Source organism: Semicossyphus pulcher, unplaced genomic scaffold, assembly GCF_022749685.1.
Source record: "Semicossyphus pulcher isolate SPU_LCO1_2020_fin unplaced genomic scaffold, fSemPul1.0.p SCAF_10, whole genome shotgun sequence".
Classification (NCBI taxonomy): Eukaryota; Metazoa; Chordata; class Actinopteri; order Labriformes; family Labridae; genus Semicossyphus; species Semicossyphus pulcher.
In genome coordinates, this window is record NW_027211604.1 from 24,448,711 (window position 1) to 24,461,014 (window position 12,304).

The window sequence follows — 12,304 nt, forward strand, 5'->3', positions numbered from 1 at the left end:
CTACTGGAAAAGAACTAAAACAACATAAGTGGTTTGCAAGTTATCTTTTTCTATTTTCTGTTATCAGAAGCGTTTGGTCAGGAAACGTTCGAAATATAGCATTTGACTTTGTAGTTTAAATAGCGGTGATTTTGTTTGACAAAGAACTGAGCTATTCTATAAAAATGATACATCCCCCATTGAAAATGTTTCTTAACAAAAATGTGAAAAACGCGTTGTGAATATAACATTAATAATTATTCACAAGAACAATGGAATTTCCGACAGAAAGTTAAGGTGGCAATTTTTGCACACTATCTGAACCGAGTTCCAGGCGCATTTTAAAAGGACACGTTTGATCCATTAAACACATGTTTACAATAGCGCACCTTGTTTACCATAAAGGTTGGATTTTGTTCAATAGTGGATGAATAAAACAAACGGTAGTATTTATATTCTATTATCAAAACAAACGTGAACTGGTGTAAGGTTAAGAAAAAACAACAAATGTATAATGCATATTAATAAATATTCTTTATTTAGTAAATTTTGCACGTTGCGCTCTTGACATCACACCCAAATCCTCATTACAAATGGATGTTTATTCTCTGTAAAATCTCTATACTTAGAATTTCTGTACACATTAAATGGTACAACCTTTACCACTACACTGAAGTGTCACCAAAGAGAAACAAAATAGAAAAAAAACAAAACAAGACTACATAAAATAAGATTCCTAAAATTTATCCCTAATGTCACAGCTTGCAAAGCTTGATTACTGATTCCACTGTGCTCTTATCCAATGACCCTACAGAAGACCAACGACACATAGCTAGGCTTGGTCAAAGAGAGCAATCACAGGTGAGAACGTGGCCGAGAAACGAGATAGAAAAATGTGTTTGTGTACAAGTGGAAAAGAGAGAGAGAGCAACAGAAAGTCAGAATCACGTTTACTTTAAAAAGGCGAAATGACTCAACAAGACACCAGATTTACTTCAGAATTATCTTTTGTAAAGACGTTGCAGCAGTGGTCACGAGTGTTTTTCCCAGGTGGGAGACGTCGTTAGTGCAGTTAGTTGACACTGGTGGTGGCGAACCACTTTTTACACACAGGTTTACTCCGCTCAGTGGTGCGGCAGTAGTTGGTGAATTTCTCTTTCAGGAGCTGTCGGTACTGGTGGCGGTTGTTGTAGAAAGACTGGTTTCTTTCTAAAAATGCCTGAATTTCATCCTGTGTCAGACAGTTCTCTTCATCTGAAGCCACTTCTGAATCATCCTGTGGTAGAGGAAACACAAGTCAAGTGCAGTAGGTTACAGAGGAGCCGTAATAAAACCAGTGTATTGACTAATTCTTGCTAAATGAATAGTAATTAAATCACAGACTGTATATAAGAAGTGGAAGTAGCTACTGTGACTAGTTTGTTTGTGAACTACAGTTTTAAAGCCTCTAGTTTGACCTTTTTACTGTTGCCATCTTGTGTTTCAGAGCCAGACGTGACTGTAGTTGGATGAGAAGGTGGATATGCATCGATAACTCCTTGTGAGGTTGCTGTGGTAGTGACTCATTCACAGGTGGCCACAACCTTACTGTGCTTTATGTCTATAATTGGCAAATGAACATCAAGAAGTAGAGTCGTTTATAGGCATGCACCGATCAGGATTTTTAGGGCCGATACTGATTACAGATTCTTTGATAGCGAGATCTGCCGATCACCGATTTAATGCATTTTTCGACCTTCCTAAGAAAACAAAAGTCTTAACACAGAGAGAGAAATGTATACATTATGATTTTAGTGTTTATTAGCCATTGCAGTTGATAACTGCACTGTTCAGAACAATCAAGTGTGCTGCACATATATAAACCTATAATGCAAATAAACATATATAGGTTATTAAATTTTGCCTGAAACCTGCAGGCTCTGTAGTCATATTAAACAACAACTCCGTATCAACTGTGTCCACAAGAGACAGCTCTGAAACACTGAGCCTAACAATGATAAAACTCAAACACGTTACAAAGTGAGAACAGAGGAATTCTGTTTATCCAGTTAAAAAACGTAGTTTTAAGAATAAATGAACCCATTCTCTGTAAACAGTTAAACAAAAAGCAATATTCTATCAGGCCTGTGTCACAACATGGTCGACCTTCAAGAGCAAACGAGGAACAACAGGCTCATGTGTGTGTAACGCCTGCAGTGGGTGATCTCATCTGATTGTACTTCCGGCAATGACTGATTTATTTTTAACAACGATTGGTTTGATGAATCTAGTGACTTTAAGTAATTCACAGCCCCGCTGGTCGAGAGTCTGAATATTAACTATTCATTTTTTATATTGTGTTAAACAGTCTGCCGTCTGTGTCTGTGATCACTGCGGGTCACAGAGCGGTGACGCTGCACCACTGGAGCAGGAGGAGCGCAGGCTGCGGGATTTCCTCCTGGTAAAGCGAGTGCTTGCATCGGTTGAGTGAATCTTGCTAACTTCTAATCACTTCCCTGGGATAAATGTTCGACTTCTGACCTTTGGCTGACGTGGCGCTGGTAATTCCAGCAGAGGTTTCAGCCTCAGAAGTTTTCTATCCGAGCCAAAGACGCCGAACAAAATGACAATTGCCCCTGATAACGCACAAGCGAGTGTTTTATTTGGCTTTGCTGTCACTGCGGAAAAAAATCATTCATCTGCTTGGTGTGGTGTGCGAAAGTGGCCAAGAGGCTACGTTTACTGCTTACACAGTCTTATGCAGTATATCTAGCATATATATATAGTCTATGAGCTAAATATAAAGAATACAAGCTCCTTATTTTCTGACAAAACATTACCTATAGCTCTTTTGGACAGGGTACATCTTTACTTTGGCGATCCAGTTTCAGGGCCCGTCCATTATGAGCCATTATACACAGTTAATCCCTCAATAGCATAGCCTTAGATAAACAATCTATCATTAAAGTTAGCAGTTGCAGCTGTGCCTGTCCTACCATAACAAGTCAAACTGTCTCCTGTGAAACTACGCAACTCTTCTTTAAACTTTTTTTACTAACCAGAAGTTCCACCAGGCTGATGTTTGCCTCTGCGGGGCTCCCATTAAGGCTGAGGGTCTTCTGCTGAGCTGTCCACGGTAAATGTAGTGCAATACTGGCAAAGATTTCTTTGGTTCGGCAAGTGTGTGATGGTTGACTGAGGCCTGTCGTGTTCCCATCTGACATGCAGCCTTCAGCTTTATGTCCCTGCAGGAAAGTGAAGAATTTCATTAATACAGATTTCAATATCAAGCATACAGCATGTGACTCCAACAGGGCGAACTCTTACCTGACTGTTGCATAAACCTTTGCCCTTCCTTTTCTTCTTTTTACTCTTGCACAGAGAGTTTTCCTCGGAGAGTGGCCAGCAGTCCACACAACTGTCTATTGTATCTTCCTCCTTTACTTCTGCACAGTGATGGGCATTTGAGTCATCTCCTGCAGGTGGTCAATAAAAATCAGTGAGAAATAAGCTCCAAGAAACCATACAGTATGTTTAGAATTGTATATATCAAAAATAAATCCTTTAAAAGGTTTTTGGTGCAAGTCCTCAGCATCTTTTAGCCTCTCAAACCAGACCTGTTTCGTCATGGTTGCATATTCCCTCGGAGCAGGCGATATCAGAACCTTCTCGTGATCCTGTCTCACTGCCCTCCATACTTGAGGAGTACCCACAGTCACTACCATTGCTGCGAGGGGACAAATCTACAGAAACAAATCCAAAAATGCACAACTTTAAAAGCCATCATTTGTCTTTAAACTGTGCTTTTCTTGATAATAAAATAGCCTCAACAAATAAAAGGTTTAAAGGCTCGTGGTGATGTCTGGTTGAGGCCTGCCACTGTTTATGCTGGGAAGCAGATTACTGCAAATTATTATGTTAGTCAAAATTCAGTCGTAGTCTGTGTGCATTTGTTTTACTCTGTTTGGTGTTGTCTGGGCAGTTACAAGAAGTGCTCCTATTAGTGGCGGTCTCTCCACATCCAGCCTCTTCCTCCTCTTCCTCCTCCTCCTCATCATGGCTGCCACAGACCTTGCAAGTGTCCTCCACAGACTCAAGAGAACCCTGCAACACACGACACAGGCCAGAGTTCAATACAAGGAAACAGATGTGTAGCTCTACATGAATGGTAATTAATATGCGAGGCCAGACGCTCACTGAGGGTGGAGCATTACCTCATCTGTTTTCTCCTTGTCATCGGCCTCCTGTTCAGACATGTCAAAGCCACACTTGTTTTTCCGACGATTTTTTCGCTTTTGCCTCTTTTTCTCCTGTTTCAGCTCTTTGGCTCTCTCCTCCTCAGACAGCTCCTCTACAAACTGCTCCAGCCGGCTGATCCCCTGCATTTTCTCCACCGCCATCTAAGGGCACGGTAACACATTCCTTATCACACGGCCTAAATGCATTAACCATCTAAAAATGAGTTTGAAATTTAAACCTGCGTACCTCAAAACTTTTGCGTAGTGCATCAATTCCCAAATGGAATAATATCTGCCAGGTCTGCTCCTCTGCTCTGAGCTTCTGCCAGATCCTGTGCAGCCTCTCGTACAGGTGAATTCCCAGACAGGTGAGGACTTCCTCCTGTGCAATGTCAATGGTCTTGGCATGTCGCTCTCTGCGTCTTAGAAACAAACATCATCGTCAATTAAATGTATAAATAGTGAACTCTGCAGTTACTGTTAAAACCTTCACTTACTCGTAGCCTCCTGCAAACTCTGGCTCCGCCCGGCCGAGGAGGTGAGCGATGAAGTCGGTCTCGCAGCACACGTGGATGTGGCGTTCGTGGGGGCAACAGCACAGCCCCTCATACAAGGCAGCGCAATAGCCCTTCTCTTTACTGCAGTCCAACTCCCCCACCAGGATGTTGTAAGCCCTCAGCACTTTATTCTTACAGTCAGTGCAAAACCTGTGGACAAGATTGTTCAGGTATTTTTAAGCCTCATTAAACAACGTTTAAGCGAGGGAAATATCTGTGAAATAAAGGCTATGATAATGCAACATTACCTGTGTTTGCGCAAGTATGTCTCCAGCGTCTCTAAGAGACAAGCACTGTCGATAAGGACCACCTCGTCTCTGCACTCCTGAGACATGAGCTCCCACACGTCCATCCAGCTTCCCCTGTAAGCGAACGTACGACGATTACACAGTAATCACCTCTTAAACTGCAGATTACTTTTTGTTCCACTTATGGGTGGCACAAAATGAGCTGTATACACCCTGACAAGCTGATAGGATGAAACAGTTGGCTTTTTATACGTCACAAAAACAAATGTCACTAAATTATACTCTTATGTTAGCATAGCATTTTTCTTCCACACAGTATCATTCTTTTTTGTATATAGCATGCCATCCTGCAACACACTAAACCATTAGAGACCTGATTATTTGATTTGAGACTTCAATATTGTCTAGCCAACTACAATGTTCTGGGATATAAGGACATTTCAGGCCTTTCAGGGGCATAGCCCCAGCTGAGGTATTTACATGAGGCTGGTTCAGCAGGGGCCAAATTGAGCTGTTTGTTTGTTCAGCACTGTGACTGAGGTGGGAAGAAAACAAAGCTTAAACCAGTTACTCTTACGCTTACTGGCTCTATACCATCTACCTGAAGGTAACCGTTCATATTTAGGAATTACGAATATGAACGTGTGAGGGCTTCCTTATGATTTTATGTGCTTGTCTTACAACTTTCCAATCATAAATGGCCTGAAGGGACGGCTGTTCCTTTCTCCAAATCACTTTCATAGCTGTTTTTAATCAGTTGTAAATTTCTGTGTGCTGTACCAATCTGCCATTCTGTACCTGATGAGAATACAGCATTCATGAAACAGTCATGATAAAAACAGTCATGTTACTCACCCCAAAGGTTTAGGCTTGTGTGTGTCTAAGGAGTGTAACTGGCAGCGTTTGTTCTTTTTACTTTTTGGAATGGCATCAATCATGTCATTCAACTTTGACCTGGAAAAAATAGATACAAAAAACAAACAAAATGTCAAAACCCAGAGTTATTCTGGAAAGTAGATAAAATAGAAAGTGTCATATATCAAAGGGACAACTTGTACTCGCACTAATGTCCTAAAAATGACACCCTGGGTCATTACTGAAGACACATAGAATATATGCATAGCTTCAAGTTCATTCATTGAAATCTCCTTATCACGTCCATGTCTCAGGACGTGAGATAGAAAAAAAAATCAGTGGGGTCTGTTACTGAGGAGAGTGGTGGCTTTATTTATGTGAACTAGAGAGCAGTACATCAGCATAGCATTATCATTATATAGCCTTTCAATGACCAGATGACGTCACATATCGGAGTTTTTATCTCGGTTTTCAAACCAACGAAAACTGTTGTTTTTGCCGGTTTTCTTCCAATAAATGTGAGAAAACATTTCTTTGTATCTTACCCATGAACGTAGAAGAGGGTGTAGAGCTTCTTTACGTCTGCTAAACAGGCCTTGGTGACGGACAGCATACCCGTTGGTTTCACTGTGAGGGGCTCCAGGGCCGGGTTCCCTGATTCCACCAAATGTGAGAAGAGGCGCTCCACACTCCGTCTGCAGCCCACGCATGGCACCAGCTGAGATAAAGCACCGTACACCTCCCTGGAGGTCACCATCATGGCCATATTCAAGTCCTCTGGCTTCAGTTTGGAGTAATACTAAAGGCAAAGGAATCACACATCAGTCACTACATTGTTGGCAAGTCAGATGAAGACAAACTACAACAATTTGCATACTTCATACATTTAAATAGTGGCTTCAGTGTGGATATTAACTACTCACCTCAGAAAACTGTTTCAAATGAGACGTGTTAATTTCATTGCTGTCAACATCCATGACACTGTCAGAGAACTCCATCACCATCTGACAATTAAAGATCGTAGACAACAGTTAATGTACTAAACAGAAATTTGCAGAAGCTGAATTCAGCCATGCTGATCATTTTCTCCATTGACTCCAAGAATTTCCTGTGTCACTGTTTACATTACTAATGCGTCACATTTTAGACGTTTAGTATCACAAGCTCATCATCAGGGTCACAATCACGTTTGGTTGTTAAAGTTCATATTAGCACTCACAACAACATTCCTAATTTTTTTTAAAGATTTTTTTTTTGGCTTTTGCCATAAGATACATAGGACAGCTGAAGAGACAGGAAATGTAGGAGTAGAGAGCGGGGGATGACATGCAGCAAATGACCACAGACCGGGAGACGAACCTGCAATCAGCGCATCAAAGACTGTAGCCTCTGTATATGTGGAGCCTGCTCTACCAGGTGAGCTAAACCAGCGCCCCAGCACTCCAAAGTTACCAGTAAATATTGCCAAACAATATTTGGCAATGGTTCTAACTTTGTTTAGAAAAAAGTGCTACATTAATAAAAGTTTAGATTTATTCTTTAATAATTCATTTTATGACAAAATCAGCACACAGTTTAAGGTTTTATTGCTACTTCAGTGCGTTGTGTCATATTTGCTCACCATTGCCACCAAAAATCTTGACAGTGATGGCATAGCAGGTGTCCAATATTAGTTTGAAACATAAACTATAAATTGACACCACTAACTCAGGTTTATACAAACTTTCAGCTTTCTATTTGATTGTTCTTCAGAGAAAATTTGTCCTACATACAGGCAAAAAAAACTAATTACATAAAGACATAGGCAAAATGACAGAGGTACAAAAAACATGGTAAAATACATAAACCTGTTTTTGTTGAGAGAGAACAGGACACCTTGAGTATGTAGAGCCGTCATTTAAACCACCATTAGTCATCAGTAGTGAATGGGAAACCAGACTAGATCGATTTGCCAGTTTTACTGCAAATGCACTTAAGATTCAGTGCCTTTGTTTAGCTAGAGATCTCTGAGTTCATGTACACCGCAGTAATGTAATAGTGGCACATAACCATTTGAGATCTACATTGAGATGTGTGACAGTAATGCATCCTGTATTATAACATGTCCTATATCATGGGACTAAACAACTCATGAGGAGTGCTAACAGCAAAGCCAAAGAGGCTTATGAACGAGTTACACATTCCACCTGTCACCGTCGTGGTCATTCTCCTTGTGCAAAGATTACTTACTGTCAGAGTATCATCAATAAAGAGGGGGATCTGTCTGGAGAGAAACGGATATTCCTCTTCCCCTTCCCGGCAAACTGCTACCAGACGTGCCATGACTTCTTCCAGTTTGGTTGCGATGCAGCTCGCCTGCAGATGACACACAGGAGAGCGACTGACCACACTTGACACCAGCACAGGCTACAACAAGCTAATGCTAATCTACTGCAGGCCATTGCGAGCTAACAAGCTTTGACAGCAACTTTACAGTACATTTAAAGCTCTTTTACAGACTACCTAACAAAAAAACAGGGTAGAAAATGCAAACCGGTTACTGACGTTGACAACATCTGATTTAACGTCACAAACACTGTTGCAATCGAGTCAGATTTGTCTTGACCCAGATTTAGCCAGCTAACTTAAATTAGCAAAACAACCTGGGACACTGTGGCTCGGAGGAGAAAAGGTTTAATGTTTAAGTTTGTAAAACCAATTCGTAGCGGTGTTGACTAACATGACTGAAGTTGTGAGGACATGCTTATTCATGCAAATATCTATCCATATGGGCAGGATAAAGCAGCCACCGGCAGCTAGCCAGTAATCGTATCCTGCTAGCTAATTTCGCTAGCAGTGCGAGTGTAGAAATTAAGGAAGCCGGTTGGTGTTTTCTTCTCTCAATATTCTCAAGAGATTGTTCTACACTGCAGATAACAACACCTAGAAAAATAATAAATATGTTGCAGTGTTCATCTATTTTGCCTACGTCCTGTCGATGCCAGCAAACTTTCCTAATTTACTATTAAGCATCGCTGTCCTAGCAAGCTAACGCTAGCTAGCTTGAATACGGCTAATATAAAGTTAACTGGGTGACTGTCTACTTAGCATCTGTCACTTTCATCAGGCTCTCTTTTATAACGTTTAAAAGAAAGACCATAATCTGTCACCTTGACATAATAAAGGGACATGTGAATGGAGGCAATTAGTGTTTTACTTACCCGCTTCAGAAATTTCCCCTCAAAAGATAAACAAGTGCGACAGTGAGCGAGGCTGCTACGGTGGCGGAATCTTCATTACTGATTTGACCTTTGCCCTCCGCACGTACTAGCTGACGTTGTAATTCATATGGCCTGCAGGGGGCGCAGTTTGAGTACGTCTTGTGAAGGAGAAAATGTTCATTCATAAAAGAAGAGGTTAATTTCAAATAAATGAGACCTAAAGTTTACCACGTTTCATTTTGTTTACTTGTTTATTTGACTTAGTTTTATACACTTAAATTATAATGCTTTATTATATTTTAACCCATGTATTTTTAATGGAGTCAAAAAGTAAGATTCAAATAGAAATTTGAAGTTAAAAATGTAAAAACTTGATTTTGGACCTAGTCCAATGCAGCAAAGTCCAATAGGAATGTAACATAACATGTTATAATCCTATAGGACTGATGATAAATTATTAAATTCTTATAGTTTTATATGATTAGAGGTTTGTTTGTCCTTGGATGTACGTTGCTTTGGACAAAAGTGTCTGCTAAATGAAATTGTAACATTGTTAAATGAAATTGTATTTTGATTGACTATACATATCTTTAATTTCTCTATATAGTATTTTTTTAAATGAACATTGAATAAGCAGAGTAACACTCAAACAATAAACCAGTCAATTTACTTTAATATCTTAAATCATTACATTTTATATATATAAAAAAACAACATTCATAGAAAAACAAACAGGTTTTAAATTCCACCATGAAACCTGGGAGTGGTCAAGGACGGGGCAGAGTGAACAAGGAATGATTAGGAGATCAGTTCAAGGTACAGTGCGTATCTACTGACATCTGTCTGTGCGTTTGGTACATGGTATGTAATAAAGATGAATAGACTTTGCTTTTGTAAATTGCTATAATAATTTCATAATTTCAAAGCGTTTCAAACACAGAGACGAGCAGAATGTGAGGGTTAGAAACAGAAACTACTGACGACACACAGCAAATACAGGACATGCATTTATTTGCATTTAAAAACACATTATGTACAAAAGCATTCTTTTTTTCTTTTTTTTTTTAAACAGATCTACTCAGTATTTTTCAATTCTTCTGAATGTCAATATGTGTAACTCCAGCCCCCGAAAACCTTCAAAATACAAATTAATCTTGTAGTTTCACAAATGCAACATTACCAGAATTTAATTGTGATTCCACAAACATGTAAAAGATATATAATAAAGCAATTCATGAACATGTACAAAAGCAAAACACACACTGAAATTAAATCGCTGCTGCTAAGTGTGTCCACAATGGAGTTGGTCAATCCTGTCATGACATTTGCAAGCATGAAAAATAGCAACTGATTCCTGCTGACAGCTTGAACAAGGCACAGCCCATCTATTTCCCTCGTCTTTTTCTCAGAGTCCGATTGTTTTTTACACAAATTCCACGAGGAAGGACCAAAATGGTAGCCTGATGTTTTTTTGGAAAACAGTAAAACCATATCAGCGATACCAATGCAGGACATAAACAACAAAGATTGAGCAACACTCCAGATGCAGAAAGGTAAATTAGCTAAGCAGCGAGACACTGGCTCAATGAATGTCTGACATGTCCACAAAGCAGCGAACAGGACAAAACATGCCAACAAGAGGTTAAAAAGTGCTTTGAGCCACTGTCGAACTTGAGATCTTGGTTGCATGACAAAGAGTCCTGCCTGAACTCCTGCCATGTAGATAGCAACATATCCCACTACAGAGAAAATTCCCTCCTTGTTAGCATGCAGGAAGTCCTTTTCTCTGTCATTGTTGTGGAGAATGAAGGCCTTCAGCTCTGATGTCTCCAGTGCAAACTGATAAAATCCACTGATCAAAAGGGCATAGAGCCACGACTGACTGGCTGGCAAAACAGCTAAAATCAAAGAAGTCACGACTCTGACAATGGCTAGTGTGAAGAAGAAATTCCAGTGGACGCCGTATTCTGTCACATGCTCTTGGTAGCCGGTCATCTTGAGGCTTACCAGCCTTCCCATGCCAAGAACAACCAGGGGCCACACAGACAGGAGCTGCTTTTTCATTTGATTCATCCTGGATCCTGAGAAGTTCTTCCCCCGAGCCTCTGGACAGACAAGAGCATTTGCAAAAATGTATGCTCCAACACCAAAGTCCATAACACCTGTCCCATAGGTTTCTGTTTTAGCATATCGTCTTGGGAAGACGCTAAAGTCTACAGCAAGGATGCTGATGGCTGTTTTTACATTTACAAGCACTCGAAAGATAGTCACAAAGGGAACCTGATTGTATTGAACGTGACTCTGAAGAAATGAGCTGACAGTGTTCTGTGCGTGCCTGTTTTTACGATAAATATAGCAAAACACTAAAGCAGAAACCAAGGTCAGACTAATGATGACCTGGTGGAGAACGCTGCTTAGGATGGTGCATGACAAGACGAGGGGAAGAATAAGCACAGAAAAGTCTAGAAGCAGGTGAGAAATCAGTGGAAGTGGCAGAGGAAGAGCCCCTTTGGCCTGCTGGTAGAGGATGAGAATCAGTCCTCTGTGGATGAGGCACACTGGGGAGAGAAATGAACCCAGGGCCACCTCCTGCAGACTGGTCCCATTGAGATTACTGACAAATGCCTCCTTCAGTTCCCGCTGAGACATGGCCTGCAAACATTAAAATAAAATAAGCATGGTTGCATTCGGAGGCATATACATATGAATATGCTTAATAGATGCTGGGAAATGGAACAACATTTAGGACACTATAGCAGAGATATTTTACAGGGATAAAGCTACTTTCTCTGATTAAGAAGGGTCACTAACTGCATCAATTATTAAACTCGTTTTCAGACAAAGCAGTCTGTTTGTTGGCGTTGGTTTAACGACACAAATACACTTTAAACTGCTATTCAGGAGGAAGTTTTCTCTACCCCAGATAGTATTTCACTAGCATTCACAAAGACTGGAGTCATTAACGTACTCTGATATATACACCGACGTTTAATAACGTAACTATGCTAGTTGTGTGTTTAGTTGTATGTACTTACCACTGGGTTGTCTGTTCTGCGTAAGAAATGCAGATTCACAAAAATACCTGTTCTACAGCATACCTATTAACAGTTGCTTGGAGTCTCTATGCTAACCCAGCTATCATGCCTACAACATGAGAGTACCTACGCTTACTTCCGCATTCGGCAACGTGATGCATTCAAAGTAGCTCGGATTTCTGAAAACATTCAACCTTTGACTTTATAGCATTG

The 12,304-nt window shown here is 40.4% G+C and overlaps 2 protein-coding genes across 2 annotated transcripts; both read right to left on the reverse strand.

The window, feature by feature from the left end:
• Positions 1-489: 489 nt before the first annotated feature.
• ggnbp2 (gametogenetin binding protein 2) lies at positions 490-9,124 on the reverse strand. The gene is made up of 14 exons (XM_069669180.1): positions 9,057-9,124; positions 8,086-8,211; positions 6,780-6,860; positions 6,402-6,655; positions 5,857-5,955; positions 5,002-5,115; positions 4,694-4,903; positions 4,444-4,618; positions 4,173-4,358; positions 3,918-4,062; positions 3,576-3,701; positions 3,286-3,434; positions 3,018-3,203; positions 490-1,255 (listed from the first exon to the last, which is right to left on the reverse strand). The coding sequence occupies exons 2-14, from the start codon at positions 8,176-8,178 to the stop codon at positions 1,052-1,054; spliced, it is 2,022 nt and encodes a 673-aa protein (XP_069525281.1). The 5' UTR covers positions 8,179-8,211; positions 9,057-9,124; the 3' UTR covers positions 490-1,051.
• A 588-nt stretch (positions 9,125-9,712) lies between these two features.
• Positions 9,713-12,179, reverse strand: pigw (phosphatidylinositol glycan anchor biosynthesis, class W). Its single transcript, XM_069675716.1, has 2 exons — positions 12,092-12,179; positions 9,713-11,708 (listed from the first exon to the last, which is right to left on the reverse strand). Exon 2 carries the CDS (start codon positions 11,703-11,705, stop codon positions 10,233-10,235), a length of 1,473 nt encoding a protein of 490 aa, XP_069531817.1. The 5' UTR covers positions 11,706-11,708; positions 12,092-12,179; the 3' UTR covers positions 9,713-10,232.
• Positions 12,180-12,304: the final 125 nt, after the last annotated feature.

Excerpts from the sequence above, each read along its gene's own strand:
- ggnbp2 (XM_069669180.1), bottom strand. The coding sequence starts at position 8,178 with ATGGCACGTCTGGTAGCAGTTTGCCGGGAAGGGGAAGAGGAATATCCG. Across the intron at positions 5,956-6,401 it reads ACCCTCTTCTACGTTCATGG|GTCAAAGTTGAATGACATGA; the intron begins GTAAGATACAAA and ends TATTTTTTCCAG. Across the intron at positions 4,619-4,693 it reads GAGTTTGCAGGAGGCTACGA|ACGCAGAGAGCGACATGCCA; the intron begins GTAAGTGAAGGT and ends TTTGTTTCTAAG.
- pigw (XM_069675716.1), bottom strand. The coding sequence starts at position 11,705 with ATGTCTCAGCGGGAACTGAAGGAGGCATTTGTCAGTAATCTCAATGGG.